General features: G+C 45.1%; 1 protein-coding gene across 1 annotated transcript in view; it reads right to left on the bottom strand.

The window, feature by feature from the left end:
- The window catches only part of LOC112244635 (integrin, alpha 8), a 59,188-nt gene extending 41,320 nt beyond the window's left edge, over positions 1-17,868 (bottom strand). Inside the window, exons 1-11 of the mRNA XM_042310654.1 lie at positions 17,400-17,868; positions 16,627-16,775; positions 14,513-14,613; positions 14,260-14,383; positions 11,400-11,461; positions 8,921-8,966; positions 6,929-7,054; positions 6,804-6,848; positions 6,235-6,278; positions 5,140-5,196; positions 4,966-5,018 (exon numbers count right to left, since the gene is read on the bottom strand). Coding sequence (XP_042166588.1) covers positions 4,966-5,018; positions 5,140-5,196; positions 6,235-6,278; positions 6,804-6,848; positions 6,929-7,054; positions 8,921-8,966; positions 11,400-11,461; positions 14,260-14,383; positions 14,513-14,613; positions 16,627-16,775; positions 17,400-17,587 — 995 coding nt within the window. The 5' untranslated portion in view covers positions 17,588-17,868. The remainder of the gene's footprint in view (positions 1-4,965; positions 5,019-5,139; positions 5,197-6,234; positions 6,279-6,803; positions 6,849-6,928; positions 7,055-8,920; positions 8,967-11,399; positions 11,462-14,259; positions 14,384-14,512; positions 14,614-16,626; positions 16,776-17,399) is intronic.
- Between the last annotated feature and the right edge of the window lie 1,783 nt (positions 17,869-19,651).

Raw genomic sequence — 19,651 nt, 5'->3', positions numbered from 1 at the left:
ACTCCATCGGTGTGGGATCCAAGGTGCTGGGAAATGGAACGGGCGGACCCCGATCCAGACGTCCACGGGAGGCCAACAGGTTATTCAGCCGGATAGACAAGTCCACCAGCTGGTCCAGGTTGAGAGTAGTGTCCCTGCAGGCTAGCTCCCTGCGAACGTCCTCTTGTAAACTACACCTGTAGTGGTCGATCAGGGCCCGCTCATTCCATCCCGCACCAGCTGCCAGAGTTCGGAAGTCCAGTGCGAACTCTTGAGCGCTCCTCATCTCCTGTCTCAGATGAAACAGTCTCTCTCCCATCGCTCTCCCTTCAGGTGGATGATCAAAACCTGCCCGGAAGCGGCGGGCGAAGTCCTCGTAGTCATCCAGAGTCGGACCTTCCCTTCCCCAGATGGAAGCGGCGGGAGAAGTCCTCGTAGTCATCCAGAGTCGGACCTTCCCTTCCCCAGATGGCGTTGGCCCACTCCAGGGCCAATGGAGGGGATGAAGTAGGATTGACAGGAAAGCCTCCTCTCTCCCATCTGTCCATTGTTTGCAGCACGCGATCCATGGCTGTCCCTAGCCTGTTTAACATGGTTGCGTGCTGCTGAACGCGCTCCTCTACTGTGAGAGAAGGGCTGGCTGCACCTGCTGACTCCATTTGAAAGGTCCGTGATTCTGTCATCGATTGGGTGCAGAGTTATAGCGGAGTCAGGCGCAGGACACAGGTATTGAGTAACATAACGGAGTTTACTCAAAATATGAAGCAAAATTCCAAATAGGAACATACAAAAACACTAGCACATGACACAACCACTAACGACATAAACAATCACAGACAGAACAGGAATGTATGCCAGAGGGTTAAATAAGGAACCTGATTTGTAATTGAAACCAGGTGTGTATGTAATACAGACAAAACAAAACGAAACTGAAACATGGATTGATGGTGACTAGAAAGCCGGTGACGTCAACCGCCGAACGGTCGACTTCGGTGGAAGTCGTGACAGGACCCTCATGCCAAATTGAGTCTAAGGCTTTTTTGAACTCAACAAAGCATGAGAAGACGTTGCCTTTGTTTTGGTTTGTTTGTTTGTCATTTAGGATGTGCAGCGTGAATACGTGATCTGTCGTATGATAATTTGGTAAAAAGCCAAATGACATTTGCTCAGTACATTGTTTTCATTGAGGAAATGTACCAGTCTGCTGTTAATGAAAATGCAGAGGATTTTCCCAAGGTTGCTGTTGACGCATGTCCCACGGTAGTTATTGGGGTCAAATTAGTCTCCACCTTTGTGGATTGAGGTGATCAGTCCTTGGTTCCAAATATTGGGGAAGATCCCAGAGCTAAGGATGATGTTAAAAGAGTTTTAGTATAGCCAATTGTCATTTGTTGTCTGTATATTTGATCATTTCATTGAGGATATCATCAACACCACAGGCCTTTTTGGGTTGGAGGGTTTGTATTTTGTCCTGTAGTTCATTCAAGGTAATTGGAGAATCCAGTGGTTCTGGTAGTCTTTAATAGTTGATTCTAAGATTTGTATTTTATCATGTTTATGTTTTGCTGTTTGTTCTTTGTTATACAGCCAAAACGATTGGAGAAGTGGTTTACCCATACATCTCCATTTTGGATAGATAATTCTTTGTTGTTGTTTGTCTATGAGTCTATGGATTCTTCAATTACATTGAGCTGATTTCTGATGTGCTGTTCCTTCTTTTTCTGTAGTGTATTTCTGTATTGTTTTAGTGATTCACCATTGTGAAGACGTAGACTCAGGTTTTCCGGGTCTCTATGTTTTTGCTTGGATAAGTTTCTCAATTTCTTTCTTAGAGTTTTGCATTCTTCATCAAACCATTTGTCGTTGTTGTTCATTTTCTTCGGTATTCTATTTGAGATATTTATATTTGATAGGAAAGCTGAGAGGTCAAATATACTGTTAAGATTTTCTACTGCCAAGTTTACACCTACACTATTACAGTGGAACGTTTCGTCCAGGAAGTTGTCTAAAAAGGATTGAATTTGTTGTTGCCTAATTGTTTTTTGGTAGGTTTCCAAACTACATTCCTTCCATCTATAGCATTTCTTAATATTACTCAGTTCCTTTGGCTTTGATGCCTTATAATTGAGTATTGCTCTGTTCAAGTAGAATGTGATTTTGCTGTGGTCTGATAGGGGTGTCAGTGGGCTGACTGTGAACACTTTGGGTTGAGGTCAGTGATAAAGTAGTCTACAGTACTACTGCCAAGAGATGAGCTATAGGTGTACCTACCATAGGAGTCCCCTCGAAGCCTACCATTGCCTATGTACATACCCAGCGTGCTGAGGGTTTCAGGTTCTTGTCTGGTTCTGGCATTTAGGTTGCCACAGACTAGTATATGTCCCTGGGCCTGGAAATTATTGATTTCCCCCTCCAGGATGGAGAAGCTGTCTTCGTTAAAGTATGGGGATTCTAGTGGGGGGATATAGGTAGCACACAGGAGGACATTTTTATCTGTTAAGATCATTTCCTTTTGAATTTATAGCCAAATGCAAAATGTTCCTGTTTTGATTAATTTAATGGAGTGAGTTAGGTCTGCTCTATATCAAATTAGCATACGCCCTGAGTCCCTTCCCTGTTTCACACCTGGTAGTTTGATGGATGGGACTACCAACTCTCTGTAACCTAGAGGGCAACCAGTGGGTTTGTCTCCTCTATACCAGGTTTCTTGTAGGATGACAATGTCTGTATTTCCGATTTCTTTGATGAAGTCCAGGTTCTTGCTCTTTAGGCCAAAGTCAGATGACCTCAGGCCTTGGATATTCCAGGATGAGATAGTGAAGGCTTTGTGTTCCATAGTGTCCAATGTTTGTCGTGTGGTTTGGCCTCAGGCCAGTAAGTGTGAGCAGATCCTGCTGAGAATCTGGTACATGCCATTGGCTTGGGCTAGTGTACGAGTGGGGGTTGGGCTTGTTTGCCTGCTCACGGTCTGGGCGTATGTCTGGCTTCCACATTGAGGCCCTTTTTTGGGGGTGGGGTACATGGGGTGGGCAGGAGGGGCATAGGTCTGATCTGAGGGGGCCTAAATGGGGTGTAGGCATGGTTGACTTGGGGGGGTGTTGATTGGTTGGGGTGGGGGTGTGGATGTGGCTGGTGGTGTTGTGGTCTGGATGTATGTCCTCTTGGCGTGGGTCCTCTGTTGCTCCTGTGTGAAGTGTTGGGGCTGCGTTTGAGAGCAATGTCCTTTTAGGGTCCTGGCGGAAATGGGCATTGCTGCCTTGTAGAGGTGGTCCTGGTCATAGAGGCTGTTCAAGTCCAGGGTGGAGTGGTGGGCAAGGAAAACATTTGGTTTTGAGGCACAGTCACGGGAAATACTTGCATTTACCCGCTGTATGGGGGGATGCTCAGAGGGGGTGAGATCCCCTGGGCTTGGGGTTCTTAATTTGTATGTTCTGCTGTGATGTTGACGCTATGGTCAGGGTCTGGTGTGGACTGTTCTGCTGTGGTGTCGAGACTTTTGTCGGGAGCTGAGGTGGGCTGTTCTGCTGGCTTCTCTGCGGGGGTGGCCACCTCTCTAGTGTTCTGTTCTTCTCCTGCTCTTGCTTTTTATACCTTTGAAGTTGTCTCACCACAGTCCAGAGTGAAGATATGTCTCTCTCCACCTTCAGGGTCTGGTTACGTTAAGGGGGTGTTGTTGTGCTGGACTGTTGTCTGGGTCTGTGCTGACTGGAGTGTAATCACCTGCTGACCCAGCTCCACCTGCCTTACCTCCAGCTGGGTAAATGGATCCTTCATTTCAATGAGGGGGTAGTACTCGGTGCTGGGAGGTTGACTTTCCGATTGGGGTTGCTCGTCTGTAGGGTTATATAAAGAAGAGGTCTGGTCTGACCCGCTCGGGGTGGGGGTATTATTCTCAAGGGAGAGCTTCTCCAGCTGGGCAAATTCTTTGATTATGTGAAAGTCCAGCTGAAACTCTTTGGGGTTGCCCTGTACCAATACTGTTCCAGACTTATAGAGATTTATATTACCTGACTCAGAGTCCTCGTTGTCTAGTATCCTGAGTTTCCACCCCTCGTTAACACCCCCCCCTCTTAATAGAGGGATAGTGTGCTAATATAGCACTGTGCCATGCCAGGGGATGGTTTGTGTGGAAGATGAGGTTGCTGATGTTCCCATTATTATAAGAGTCAGCAAAAAGTGTCTCTTGATTTTCTATATGGAGCTTCATTTTGTGATCTTTTCTTGCCTCATCATTCTTTACATACACAGGGTACTGTATTTGAATTACCTCTGAACAGCAGGAGGCAGCTTCTAAGGCCTCTCCATTTGGTTGGAGTAGACTGCGACTATCCTGCCATTGTTGGGCTAAAGGTCTTTGACACTTCTCACTTGACACGTCAGTGCTAATTAGTGTTGTATCAAGCTTGGCAGCCTTAATTTAGCATTCAGCCCTTATAAAGTAATGTAACGTATTTTTCTTCTTGGCTTTTGGAAATAAAATATAGCTTCAGACTAAACGTTACTCACTCAGTTCCAGGTTGGATGGTGTTTTCAGGTTTCTGTTGTTTTCCAGAGCATTTGCTGTATAGCTTTGGAATAATAATCTTTGGTAGTTGTAAGCCTTCCAGATGATTCCATCCAAAATCAGGTTGTAGGTTTTGAGTTTTGATTTGGAGTGAAGGTTATGTTGTAGAGGGTAGAATCCTGTATATGTTCCTGACAAGAAAATCCAAGTTTATCTAACTCTAAATCTATCTTTCTTCTTCAAAGAACATGCTGAAAAATGTTCTCCCTCCCTCCCTCTCTCCATTCTTGGCTCAGACTAAACAATTCTTTCACTACAAGAACCATGAAGATGTGTAGGGACAGGAAGAGAGGGAAAGAGTGACAAAGGTGCCAATAGACAAAGAGAGACAAAAGAGACGAGAGAGAAAAAAGTAAAGCCCCTTAAATTGAAAATGTGAGAGAGAGATGAAAGATAGAGCCATAGAAAGATAGATAACTCACCCGTCTCCATTGAGGTCAGTAACAGCCACAGAATAGCCAAAGTAGGAAGCCATCTGACAAAACATTTCACAACATGACTCTACAGTCAGTGATGTACAGTGGTGCTATAAAGTAGTTGGGTAAAAGATTAATAGCCGTGTGTGTACGTGTGTGACGTTACTGTGTGTTGCTGACCTGCTCTCCTGTGAAGTTCATGATGAATGTCAGATTAGTGGAGTTAATCACAGCTACCTGAAACAGAACACAAGAGTCACACACCTGATACAGGTACACACATGCATCATGCAAACGCATACACAGGATGTAATGAGCTGAAATAGAAACTCTTTCTTTCCCTCTGCCTGGTCCCCCTTCCCCCTATCTCCCTCCTTCACCCCCCATTGTCCCCACTGCCTCACCCCTCCCCCTCCTCTGTTCCATACCCTCCATTTCCATAACCCCAGTTGTGGGGGAGACAGGGGGGCTAAGAATTCCTTCAAAAGACTACAATAACAACCACATGGAGACAGCCAGGGGCTACACATTCACACACTCACCCACACACATGTGCATGCACTCACACAGTTAGAGAGACAAACACATACACAAAACACCAACAAATATAGAGAAACAGACAGGCAGACAGACAGAGAAACGAACAGATGGACAGACATACACACAGACAGATAGGCGGTCGATCGGAATGACAGACAGAGGGGCAGACAGAATGAAAGACGTGCAGACACTTAACTCCCTGGCCCCCCCTCCTCCTCTCTCTCAGGGGTGTCAGACTGGTTGTCTCGCCAGGTTTGAGAGGCCTAACGTGGGCTGACAGCTACTCTAGTCTCATCAGGCCAAACAGGCCTAACCCTGACGCCCACTGACCACAAATGTGAGGGCTACCGGCCCCAGAGCCTGTTGACACAACCACACAGGCTTGTCTGCTCTGAATACATCTCTATCTAGATTTCAGTGTGTGTTAGAGGTGAGGGGGTCGTGTGTGTGTCAAGGGAAAGGGGTCAGGCTGGGTCAGCTCTTATGGAGCTGAAGTCGTGTGTCATTAAGGAGACAAATGTCTTGGTGTGAGTTAGGACTGTGTTGTGGTCAGAGTGGGGGGATTTGTTGTTGCTAAGCGATATCAACTAGGAATGGAATTCTATTTTGGAAACATTTCCTCTCTGGACACGCAGGAATTGTATAATTCCATACTTACATATACTGTGTGTGTGTGAGTGTGCTGCTATGCATGTTTGCATGCGTGTGTATGTGTGTGTGTGATTCTGTACTCACATATCCAAAGTTCTGTGCCCCTCTCGGAACCCCAGCTATCAGCTCTGGAAAGGAGAGAGGAACACACATTATATAACAGTGCCTGCCTGCTCTTCTGTCTACCTGTCTGGATGCCTGCCTTTCAGTGTGTCTCTGTCTCTAGGCCACCCTGACTGAAGACACTAAAAGCTGACAACAGATTGACTGATGATGGGAAGGGAGAGAGAAAGATAGAGAGAGACAGAGAGTGGTTTTGATCTGAGTACCTCCCCCAAACCCTGTTCCCGGTATAGACCAGACCACAAACCCAGCCCAGCAAGCTCCAGCTTTAAGGAATTCAAAGATGAGAACACAACCAGCCTACAACCACAATACAACCCTTGTATAAAATCATTATACAACCATGTGTCAACCCTTAGAGTCATGTTTTAATTAAGAAGATGATGTAGGAGGCAGAAAATATGGTTTTGTAGCAAGTTACTTTTCTTGGTTAGTTTGCAGTGTAGTTACTAGTTACTTACTGTCCATCGGACTAGCCTCTGAAACACTGCAAGCACCAAACACACAGGGATGAAAGTGTTGTCTTTTACCTTGCTCTGAGTCTCCTGTGAATTCCCCCACTGCCACAGAGTAACCTGTAGACAAGAGAGATATTAGTTAGTGAGTGCGTGTGTGTGTGTTTGTGTGTGTAGATGAAACTGTGTGTGTGTGTTACCTAGGTAGCTGTCGTCATGGGTATCAGCTGCAGCGTGTGTCTGTTTCTCTCCATGGACTCTCCTGAGCACAGCTTTCAGAGAGTAACCATTCAATATCTCTGCTACGCCTGCAGTCATCACCTGACCTGGAGAGAGAGAGGTCAGAAACACATGGTCAGTAACGGACAGGCCAACCCCAGACCCAATATGGGGAGCAATAACTTCTGCACGGTCATTCTGTCACACAAACATGCACGCCCCTACACACACTTTCCTGCCCTTTGTTTTGAAACTCACAGGTATGAGGAGCTCTTCCCTGAGGAACACAGAAACACCCCGTTACCAGGAGTTAGAATGAAACACACACTGTGTTGCATATTAGTCACTGTCTAAAAGAGAGCTTATGCTCTCTATCTCTCTGCTATTGTAGCAAATGCCATGCTGTGGAGGGGGAGGTCAGACAAACATAGGCCTACTGCTTTATTTCCAGCTGCCCTCAACCTCACATCAATCCTCCTTAATGTGGTGGGTACTGACAGAGAGAAATTGCCCCTGTCTCAGACTCCCACTTTCCCTAACTCCCTTCACAGACATGGATTCTAACCCTAATTATAGATGCATACCTACAAAGACACTAACCCAAATCACAGACACACAAACACAGACCTTCTACTCAGACAAGACAGACCCTCTTCACAGACCATAACCATAACCACAGACACAGAAACAGAGCCTCTCCAGACACACACACACACACCATAATAACAGACACCCACTCCACAGACAGCTCCTAATCATAGAGACAGACCCCTAACCCTCTGCAGACATCCTCATTACTGATAGTATAAGAGGTTCCTTCAGATCCTCTGATAATAAGCTGTATAAAATGCTTCCCATAATAACTCAGCATAAACACCTGTGATAATAGCTGTATATTAGAGACCATAAACTCTCTGCTCTGAGAGCTTTTATAAACATCTAGAGGAAGTGTTTAAACACCAGGAAGCTGAGCCAAGCTGAGGGCAATTTCATGCCCACACACACACACACACACACACACACACACACACACACACACACACACACACACACACACACACACACACACACACACACACACACACACACACACACACACACAACACACAAACACACACACAAACCAGGGGCATAGAGAGATCATAAACCACCTTCAACAAAGGATTAATACAACATAATATTAACTCATAAAAAGACTCACTGACTATCCATCTCTCTCTTACCCACTTCTGTCTATCTCTCAATTTTAAAGGCATATGGCAGACAGAGTAGGCAGTTCTTGTTGTAAAAGCACGTTCATATCCTCTTTCATTTTTAAATGAATTAAGTGACTGGAGCGATAGGGCACAGAGGTTAACATGATAGGAGTGACCATGATCAAAGGAGGAGAGTTTTACTACCCTGTACTAGTAACTGTCTCTCATACACACACATAAATGCAGACTTGCATGCACACTCATCGTCACACACACACAGCTGTGTGCTAATTTCCATTCAATGAAGATAAGCGAGGAGACATCAGGACAGGAAGAGTACAACCCCCCCCCCAACACACACATCCACCCACACACCTTCAAAAGTCAAGGTCCACTGTCAGACTGAAGCAGGTGTCTGCCCTCCAACTCACACACCCATTACCATGGAGAGTGGGAGTTCCTCCACACCCCATTACCCTCTGATCAGCTCATTACAACTGAGCCTAGACTCACTCAAACACTTCCTGTCAGAGAGAGAGGAGGGAGGGTCTCTCACTCTACCTTGTCCTACTCTGGCTTCTCCTGGGATCAAACTGCACATCAGGAATGAGAGAAATTAACTGGAGCAGTGCTTCATCAAATACTATGTGAATCCAGGTCTGGTGCTGGAATGTGCCTTGATCGTGCTGCTAAACTCACCTCTTTCTCCCCCTCTCTTTGTCTCTCTGCCTTTTTGTTTGCAATTCTAGTGTTTCACATAGAGGGGGCTAATATTACCTTGCCAGTAGAAGCTTCCAGGTCCACCCACCACCAGTGTCCCCTCCTGAGGAAGAGAAAGTCAGGGTCAGTCCAGGGTTAGGACTAACTTCTTCAAGACTGGACAAAAGCTGAATTTACAGTGCATTCGGAAAATATTCAGACCCCTTGACTTTTTTTCACACCGAAACAGTCCCTGTCACCGTCCCCAAAAATGAAAAGTTTGGGTTTAGTCAAGTCTTTGGCTCGTCCCTTGGATCGAGTTATTGATTCAGCATTTGAGAAACCGGATCCTGTCTATGCTCCGTTTATCTCTACTGGTTGTGTTTCCTTAACAGGAGAACCAACTGATCAAAAGCCTATCCAAATCCTACGAGACACCGGGCGGCACAGTCAGTAATCGTTACTGATGCTTTACCCTGGTCTCCTGAAACGTATTGTGGCTCACATGTCATATTACAGGGGATAGAGACAAAAACCGTACCTGTACCATTACACTGGGTCCACTTAGTGTCAGACTTGGTATCAGGACGTTTCCGTGTTGGTGTAGTGTCTACACTGCCAGTATCAGGAGTCACATTGCTACTAGGGAATGATATTGCTGGTGGTAATGTCACTCCTGTGTTAGAGGTAGTAGACAAGCCAGAAATCAGAACTACAGATGAGAAATTGGTTCAAGCATTTCCACATGTTTTTCCTGCTTGTGTGTTAACGAGGGCACAATCTCGCAAGCTAGGAGATGTGGTGGATTTGGCTAGTTCCATTTTTGAGAATGTTGAAGTAGAAGACAATGCACCGAGTATGCCTTCTGAAATGTCGACAGTTTTTACCCCTGTAAAAACTAAGGCAGGGGAAAACGAAATTGTGCCCCAATTACATGACATTCTTTTGTCTGTCACCCCTGAGAAGGTGATTGAATGTCAAAAAGAAGACACCAGTCTTCGCAAGTGTTTTGCTTCGGTAATTTCCATTGAGGAAGCAAAAACTAGAGAGACCACCTACTTTATGGAAGCAGGAGTTTTGATGCGGAAATGGGCTTCTCATGACACCGTTAATGACTGGAGTGAAGTGTGTCAAGTGATTGTTCCTACACCGTTCCGACAGCAGGTGCTGTCACTCGCCCATGACCAGGCGTGGTCTGGACACTTGGGGATCACAAAGACTTATAACCGTGTCCTTCGTCATTTCTTCTGGCCAGGTTTGAAGTCTGACGTGGTCCAATTTTGTAAAACATGTCACATATGTCAACTCACTGGGAAAGTGAATCAAACAGTTCCACGAGCGCCACTCTGCCCGATTCCTGTGGTGGGGGAACCGTTTGAAAGAGTGATAATTGATTGTGTATGTCCATTGCCGAAAACCAGGTCAGGTAACCAGTTCCTACTAACAATAATAAACATGAATAACCACCACGCTGCGTTTTGGTCCGCCTCTACTTCACCTAAGGAAAACCGTTACATAATCTGCCTGTGTTAAACCAAATTCAATGCACTTTAAAGGCCCAGTGCAGTCAGAAACATGATTTTCCTGTGTTTTATATATATTTCCACATTATGATAATGCCCTTTTAGTGTAAGAGCTGTTTGAAAAGACCACCTGAAATGCCAGCCTATTTTGTTGGGTTGTAGTTTTGGCCTGAGTGGTGTCATCACCAGGTAATACATTAGTTAATAGACCAATAAGAAAGTCAGTTCCAAACCTCTCTGCCAATAACAGCTAATTTTCAGTTATCCCCTCCCCACTCAGACCACTCCCAGACAGTTATAGCAAAATTCTTGCTTTTGAAATTGCTCTTTGCTAAGAAGCTATTTTTGTTTATTTTATACCCTTTTAATCACCCCAAAAATGTTTTAATATTCAGATAAAAATGGTTGCTTTGGACCTTTAAGTGGTCTAGCTCGTCCTGACTTACCTGTATACGCACTGATTGATAAACATTGAAGAAACAATCATAAAAGACCATGTGTGTGTGTCTGTTGGGTTTCTATGTGTGTGGGTGTACTGTCTTCAGTCATCCATGTGTACTTCCTGTTGAAAATGACAGCTTCCTGTACAAGAGGGTACGTTGAGCAGAGAGGAAGAGGGTTCAGATGTTCACATGACCAAGGCCCTCTGTGATTGAAACGGACAAAGTTTCATGCCTCCTAGCTCTCTCCCCTCTAACCCTTATTGTGTGTCTCTCTATTGTCTTGAGAGAGGATGGGTCAGACAAAGAGAAAGGGAGGATGAGGAGGAGGGAGGGTGTTATGACAAACATGTCTTTTTACACACACACACGTCTTGGGAATATTTTGACTCGGCTGTGATTGTGTGAAAGAAAATAACTAAGGGGTTCTCTCTGTATTGAGGATTGTTGACGGTGATGAGGATGTCATGACATGGACGGTGATGACGATGTCATGACATGGACGGTGATGAGGATGTCATGACATGGACGGTGATGAGGATGTCATGACATGGACGGTGATGAGGACGTCAAGTGGGTAGTGATGGTTGTTACCTTGGTGAAGTCCACACTGAACCCGGCCTGGCAGAAACCCTGTCCCTCCGGGTCTGGATCATCTGACAAACACAATCACACACCATATCAGAACATCGTTTCAATCCTCCTATGATGAATTGTTATTAGTTGAAGTCTTCCACAAAGTCTGACCCTGGCCCTCCATGTAGCTCAAACTTTACCTCTCCACTATTCCATATGTCCAAACTCTATGTGGAATAAATCGGCGTGCATGGTGTGTGTGTGTGTGTATATAAACCTGGCTGATAATGAATCATTCCCCGTGTACCAGAGGCACCCCGAGGAGAGGTGAAATGAGTCGTAACCACACACACACACACGCACGCACGCACCCACGCACACACACGCACACACACACACACACACACACACACACACACACACACACACACACACACACACACTGACTGCTATGTATGTAAGCTGGAGTGTGTAAGCTCAGAGGTCATAAATCCACATTCAAATCTAAACAAGGAGCTCCCAGAGAGAAAGGTTGAAAAACACACACTGGGTTGGAAACATTACAGAGACTGAGTGTGTGTGTGTGCATACGTGTGTGTGTATATGTGTATGTGTGCGTGCGTGCGCAAGTGCTAGTGTGCTAGGTTTGTACAGTAGCATTGTGCGTCCAACCCCCTTGGGACCATCATGTTGATCTCAATAAAAACTGTCCAGTAGAGTAGAATGTTTTATGTTTTTCTTTGTTTGATGTCGATGTTGTCAAATCTCACTGACAACATAAAACAAACCCTTAAATAACCTCCAGAATCACTAAAACACCAGATCTGTTTGTTTGTGTGTGTGTGTGTGTGTGTGTGTGTGTGTGTGTGTGTGTGTGTGTGTGTGTGTGTGTGTGTGTGTGTGTGTGTGTATATATGTGTGTATATGTGTGTCTGTCAGGATGTTTTTGTTGAGAGTCAATGATTAGGTTGTACGGTATTCAGATTTTCATATTATCATACCTTCCTTCTCTCATACCGGGATTTACGGTATTACCGGCATAGCACACAAGGGGGGTCTACAAACACAAGAAAAGCCCACTGGGCCTCTATTCCCAGAATGCTAATAAAGTTTGCACAAACTAATAGTGAAATTACATAGCTAACTGCTAACGAGCGAAAATGAACAAAAACTAATTGCAGACAGGCAAATACAGCTCATGAAGGTAAACAAGCATAGCTAGTACCTACCAAATGTCATTTTCGGTGAGTGTGGACGTTTCCAAGCAAAAGTGAACAAGAGATGTTGTGCAAATGAACAAAGTTGTGATGCGTGCTTTTCTAAAAGAAGAGCAGCATGTGTAGATGGGAGATGAACGGGGGAGAAAAACTATATTGGTAGCTGCACGGGGAAAAAATGGCAGCAATACAGATATTTCATCCAGAGCTCTTTGACTTCTGGCAGAAAGCCCTTATTTAGCAGGGATTTGCATACAAGTGTAACTTCATCACCTCATGTGCGCTGCACAACAGAGACTCGCAGAGAGATATAGAAAGCTATGGTCTCACCAACTCGCTTTCTCCCATTGTGCTATTTACAAACAAACACGTGACTGGCTCAACTGTTCTGGGGAACTACTGTGAGGTTCATCTAAAATATTGTGGCAGGTTAAAATGAAGAACGCAATCTGCTTTATCTCCTAAGGTATTGCACAAGTTGACTGCAGGTAATAACTTCAAAAGTAGCTAGAAATATTTGAAAAAAACTGTTTTGACAGTTGAAAAACTTTTTCCAAATACCCCGTTTTGATACTGCCCAAGCCTAGCGTATATGAAAAGCCTAGCCATCTGCCCAAGCCTAGCGGCTTTTTACGGTATACCAAAGCGTATATACGGTATACTGCCCAAGCCTAGCGTATATACGGTATACTGCCCAAGCCTAGCGTATATACGGTATACTGCCCAAGCCTAGCGTATATACGGTATATACGGTATACTGCCCAAGCCTAGCGTATATACGGTATATACGGTATACTGCCCAAGCCTAGCGTATATACGGTATATACGGTATACTGCCCAAGCCTAGCGTATATACGGTATATACGGTATACCGCCCAAGACTAGTTGTGTGTTCCAGTGGGTGTTTACAAATGGCCACCTGATAGTGACCTTAGCTTCTTATCCTGTTAATGGTTTTGACTGTAGCCTGTTAGTCTCCACCCATAGACAGTATATCGGAGTACTGAGTATCTAGCCTCTGTTACTACAAGATGCTGTTGTCTTGCAATTTGTTGTGTGTGTATTAGGGCTGGAAATTGCCAGGGTTTCTCATGATTCTATACATATTGCAATTCGCTACTGCGATTTTATTGCAATTTTATGTTCACTTTTATTGCAACTTGATTGCTCACTATTCTGCATGTCTGCTGCAGAGAGACAAGAGAGAGCATGAGAAAATGAGTTTTAATCAGCCATGGAAATAAAAATGCTGAAAACATGTTGGCTCACTATTTAAAAAGAAGATTGTCAACAAGCTATAGGATAAAAAATACCTGAGTTTTGGCGCAGGTTCAGCCGATTAGCTAATGCTACCTAGCATAAAAAAATTTATAAATACATTTTACAAATCGATACCTGGAGTCAAAGTATCGATATAATATCATTGATTTTTCCCCCACCATCACAAGTACGTATGTGTGTTCGTGTGTGTGTGTGTGTGTGTGTGTGTGTGTGTGTGTGTGTGTGTGTGTGTGTGTGTGTGTGTGTGTTCGTGTGTGTGTGTGTGTGTGTGTGTGTGTGTGTGTGTGTGTGTGTGTGTGTGTGTGTGTGTGTGTGTGTGTGTGTGTGTGTTCGTGTGTGTGTGTGTGTGTGTGTGTGTGTGTGTGTGTGTGTGAACTCACTGGTCCTACAGGGTGAGTATTCTGCATAGGCGCTGAAGTTCTGCACGGCAACATAGCAGGTTCCTACCGGGTCCTTCTCACCGTTCACCTTCACAGCACGCCAGTGGTAGAGAGGAGCACAGGCCTAGACACACAAACACACACACACACACACATGACATGTACATGGCTGGTTCAAAGTGTATTAGTTAGTCATAGCACTGATGGTTTACATCTATGACGGATTAGGGTTAGACAGAATATCATTCCTCACCACCACTTTGCCTTTGTGAGTTCTAACTGAGGCTCCAAACCACTGGTGAGACTTGAACTCCAGAGGCTCCCTGGTGCCATTAACCTTAATCATCCTGTTATCTATAGAGAGAGATGGGGGGAGGGAAAGAGGAAGAGAATTTTATTATGGCATCAATCGACCTGGCCCAGCCCTAATAGGTCTAGTCTCTGTACAACATGGGTCATGCCTGCCTATACACCATGGAAGGCCCAGATTTGGAAGCTAACTAAAGTAATACTAACTTTTTTAAATGTTTCTATTGACATTTCTAGAAATACACCTTGATTTTTAATGTCCATTGTCATGCTGTAAATGTGAATGACTGTGTGTGTGTGTGTGTGTGTGTGTGTGTGTGTGTGTGCGTGCGTGCGTGCGTGTGTGTGTGTGTCAGTGGGTGTTAGCCTGCTTCATTGTAAATCCTTTCCTGTGTTATTGAAGGCCAGCTGGGCCTGTTTAGAGAGACAGAGTCTCTACGCCTCATAAAACACCAGCAACCTACACACACACACTGAAGACCGCAGTTTCTCCTGACCCATTCTAGACGACAAGGTAAGAAAGAGTTGAACTAATTATGAAATTTGAGTGAACAATCCCCATACATCTTATGCCATGTTTTGTCATTAGAATGACCTCATGCGCACCTGCACTGTTCCTAACCCCTAACCCAGTAAGTGGCTTCCCTTTGACTGCACCAGGCCAGGCGCACCACAGCCATGCCACTGATCGCCATATTGCACCCTCTCTAGTCTTATTGCTTAATTCCTTCAAACGCTCTCTCCTTCCCCCTCATCTCCCTGTCTTTCTCCCTGACTGAGGCCCTACCCAGTATTGCTCTGTGTGTGTGTGTGTGTGTGTGTGTGTGTGTGTGTGTGTGTGTGTGTGTGTGTGTGTGTGCTTGTGCGTGCGTGCGTGTGATGATAGATGATATGTGTGGATGTGTGTCTCTCATGTCGCTGGTTTGTACCTGTATTAATGAGGCTACAGTAACTCTAGCCATATCCACCAGATCCATGCACATCAATCACACACACACACACACACACACACACACACACACACACACACACACACACACACACACACACACACACACACACACACACACACACACACACACACACAGGATGAATTTGAAGATCTAATAAAAGCAGACCTCCCCTCCCTCTTATCCCCTCCAGTCTCAAAGGGAAACTAAATTCCCATGTGCTCACAGTTTACCCCAGACTAGCCCCCTGACCGCTTCATACACACTCACACTTTACCCCTCCCCAGGATAATTGAGAGAGAGAGAGAGAGAGAGAGAGAGAGAGAGAGAGAGAGAGAGAGAGAGAGAGAGAGAGAGAGAGAGAGAGAGAGAGAGAGAGAGAGAGGGAGAGGGAGAGGGAGAGAGGGAGAGAGGGGAGAGGGAGAGAGGGAGAGAGGGAGAGAGGGAGAGAGGGGGAGAGAGAGGAAGCGAGGCAGAGATTTAGGGAGAACGGGAGTAGAGGAGTTATTCATCTCTATGAAATTGATTGCCCATCCTATCAGAATAGACTGATTAGTGCAACAGGAAGTCATTTTCAGTAAAGAACCAGGGGTGACAGTACCAGAATTCCAGAACACCAGACAGACAGATGCATTCAGCCACCACCCACTAACATATCTTTCTCATAGAAATTAATAGTAGTTATTTTTCTATGGCCCTCTGATGACCTAGAGGCCGGAGAGGGAGTATACGTGACACACACACACACACACACGGAACATGCACACACTTACACACATTAGAGGTGAGGGCACTCTCTTGTGTTCTGTTATTTGTCCGGATGAAGTGCATCGGGTGAAATTACACTTCTAACAGGAACACACACACACACACGTACAGTTCTTCTGTGCTCCTGAAACCTGAAGCCAACCACATGGGCAGGAGTTAACCCCTTCATCCTCACTCATGAACTTTGTACGAGCAGAACTAGCACATACACACACACACACACACGCACACACACACACTCACACACACACACACACACACACACACACACACACACACACACACACACACACACACACACACACACACACACACACACACACAGCATGGTGTAACTCACTGGTGTTGTCGAAGGGTATCTGTGTGCAGCTGTAGGGTTGCTTGGTGGAGTCGGGGTTTGGGGGATAGGGACAGTAGTAGACAGCTCCTCCCTCTATGATGCCTGGCTGGGATGTGTTGGCCTTGGGCGCTCCCACCAACACACTCAACCTGCAGGGACACAGTCATGACAGAGATATAATGCCACTAACCGAATGTTCACACAAAACTTAAGAGAAATAAATGGTCTTTAGCACATAGAGACACACACACTGCTATAGAGACAGATAATGACACATATTCATTGGGCAAGACACATTAATATTTTTGTCATTTAGCGGAAGCTCTTATCCAGTGCATAAAACTAAGGAGCTGAAACAAGAAACATGATAGGAGCATCTTGGTAATAAAACCGTCCTCAGTTCCTTTACAAATTACAGAGTCAGCACAGAAAGCATAAGTACAGTTGGCTACTAGCACTATGAAATATTGGTGTGCTTGGAAAACGGTCCCAACTTAGTCTACTATTCTGTGACATTTGTAACTGTATTTGTGTTCACTTGCGAGACGAATTTCCTGTTGAATTAATGATATTCTATTCTACTATTTTATTAGGAGAGTGAACCCATCTCTCTGTTCGGACATGTTGTTTTTCTGGGAATCCAGACCTAATTCATATTAACCCAACATGAACCCGCAGACCTTTGTAGGCTGTTCCAAATTTAAATGAACAACATAAAAAATGCAATGTTTTAAAGTGATAGTTGTGGTCTCGGACTGTTGTCTCGGACTCACGTGCTGCTTTCGGGGGTCGGTCGGTAGAAGTCCACGGAGTAACCAAAGTAGCTCCCCTCTGGTCCTCCGTACACGGCCGGGCGCTCCGCATGCAGGTTGAACCCCGAGACCACCGAAAGGACCAGCCACAGCACCGGCACCACGCGACACAACATCCCACCGAACGTGCACATCCTATAAGCACACATTAACACCTTCCCCGCAGCCAGAGCAGTAGTCTATCACGCCGCTTGAATCCGTTAGCAAGGAGAGAGATAGATGATAGAAGAGATGGAGCGAGAGAGGTGTTTCTGTCCTGCCGGGTGAGTTATCCAAAGTTGTGCCCGTGCGTTCCGCTCTTCCCTTCTGTCTCCCACACAAGCTACACACACACTCTCCTCCAGGTCAGATCTATAGATGCTCTCACTCACACACACTCTGCAGCCTGTAGCCAGACTCCTGTCGCTGCGGCGTCGCGCTTGTATTCTGTGCGCGCCCCGGTTGCGCAACACTTCGACCCCGCGCCCCCTCCAAGACCGCATCGAGACCACATTAGAACGCGCTCCAAGGGGCTGCTACATCAAGCTATCGTTTTATGGGGAAAAAAGCGATTTTCTCATTTCGTAGGTTTTGATCGTGAAGCAATAAATATTATAAACTGGATGTATTAATTATCTATCTCTCTTTCTCGCTCGCTCACACACACGCGCACGCACAATGGCCATATAATATGACATGACTTCAGTCAGTGTGGTGATACTGATATGTCTGATATTACAGATCTCGGGTTTCGCGGTGTTTTATTATTAAACCGTTTATTCTGACCGCACCGGTTTAATGAGGTGCGTTTCCTTCCATTAAAGAATAATCACCGGTAATTATATCGCGTAATTATTACTGAGATCTAAAGTTAAACACGCCAGCCTGAGCACTAAAACTAAAGACGGGTTAGGCCTATCACGTCGTATGTGTGTCGAAATGTGTTTGTGTGTATAGGCCTATGTGTGTGTATGTGTGTGATGGGTTTTCAACGCACGCGTTACCAATCCCCTGTCCTGCGCGAGTCCTCTCCCAAAAGTTAAGCTATAAATAAACTCGTAGCCTATTCTGATCCAGACACAATGTGTGGGTGTGCATTTTTTTTAGCCATCTTGCCTGCATAGCCAACATCCTGTAGATATACAGTGTAATCATATCAAAGCAGAAAAATCCACTATGATCACATCACTCCTCCAGTGTGTGTGTGTCCTGTGTGTGTGTTTCTGCATTAACTCAGTCTGCTCCTAATCAGCATCAGGAGAGTTTTAATTTAATCTGAACTTTAGAATGTTTGTTGTCAAAAGACGGGAAGTCTCATATAGTCATAGTGAGCTGTAAAACTGTGACTGTGTGCTGGGGAGTACTGGTCTTTCTCAGCTGTTATGAGGAACATGTTTAGGAGATGCTTTATGTCCATTTGTGTTGGAGTAACATGACTTATGTGGACCACATTGTCCAAACATCTGTAATGACCTTAGTAACAATTTATTTAGCTATGGACCAAAATGAAGTACTTAGGCTGAAACGTATGCATTTCTATGTCACTGTGTGCGTGTGTAAAGTTAGGATGTTACTGTAAACCACTTCTTCATATTTTCAGACAAGTGATGTGAACCAGGTGGGGTTGTGTATGTTGTGTGTGTCTGAGTGTGTGTGTTATAGAATCTGAGGCTGCATGGTGATGAGAGGGAGTCACAGTGAACAACCTTGACCTACCAGATGGAGAATTCAGACAAGTTTCCCCAACTCTCCTTAACCCCTCCCGTTCGCATGCCCTCTTCCTCCTTTACCCCTCCTTCTCTTTCCCTCTGCTGTTCTCAATCTCTTTCCTTACGTCTCTCGGCACTCCTCTTGCTGTCCGTACCTCTATCTCCATCTCAATCTACCCTTTCCCTCCCTCCCTGCTAATGTAAACTCAGCAAAAAAAGAAATGTCCTCTCACTGTCATCTGCATTTATTTTCAGCAAACTTAACATGTGTAAATATTTGTATGAACATAACAAGATTCAACAACTGAGACATAAACTGAACAAGTTCCACAGACATGTGACTAACATAAATTGAATAATGTGTCCCTGAACAAAGGGGGTTCAAAATCAAAAGTAACAGTCAGTATCTGGTGTGGCCACCAGCTGCATTAAGTACTGCAGTGCATCTCCTCCTCATGGACTGCACAAGTTTTGCCAGTTCTTGCTGTGAGATGTTACCCCACTCTACCACCAAGGCACCTGCAA

Source organism: Oncorhynchus tshawytscha, linkage group LG03 (assembly GCF_018296145.1).
Source record: "Oncorhynchus tshawytscha isolate Ot180627B linkage group LG03, Otsh_v2.0, whole genome shotgun sequence".
In the NCBI taxonomy this organism is placed as follows: domain Eukaryota; kingdom Metazoa; phylum Chordata; class Actinopteri; order Salmoniformes; family Salmonidae; genus Oncorhynchus; species Oncorhynchus tshawytscha.
This window is presented reverse-complemented; position numbering and strand designations above follow the sequence as displayed.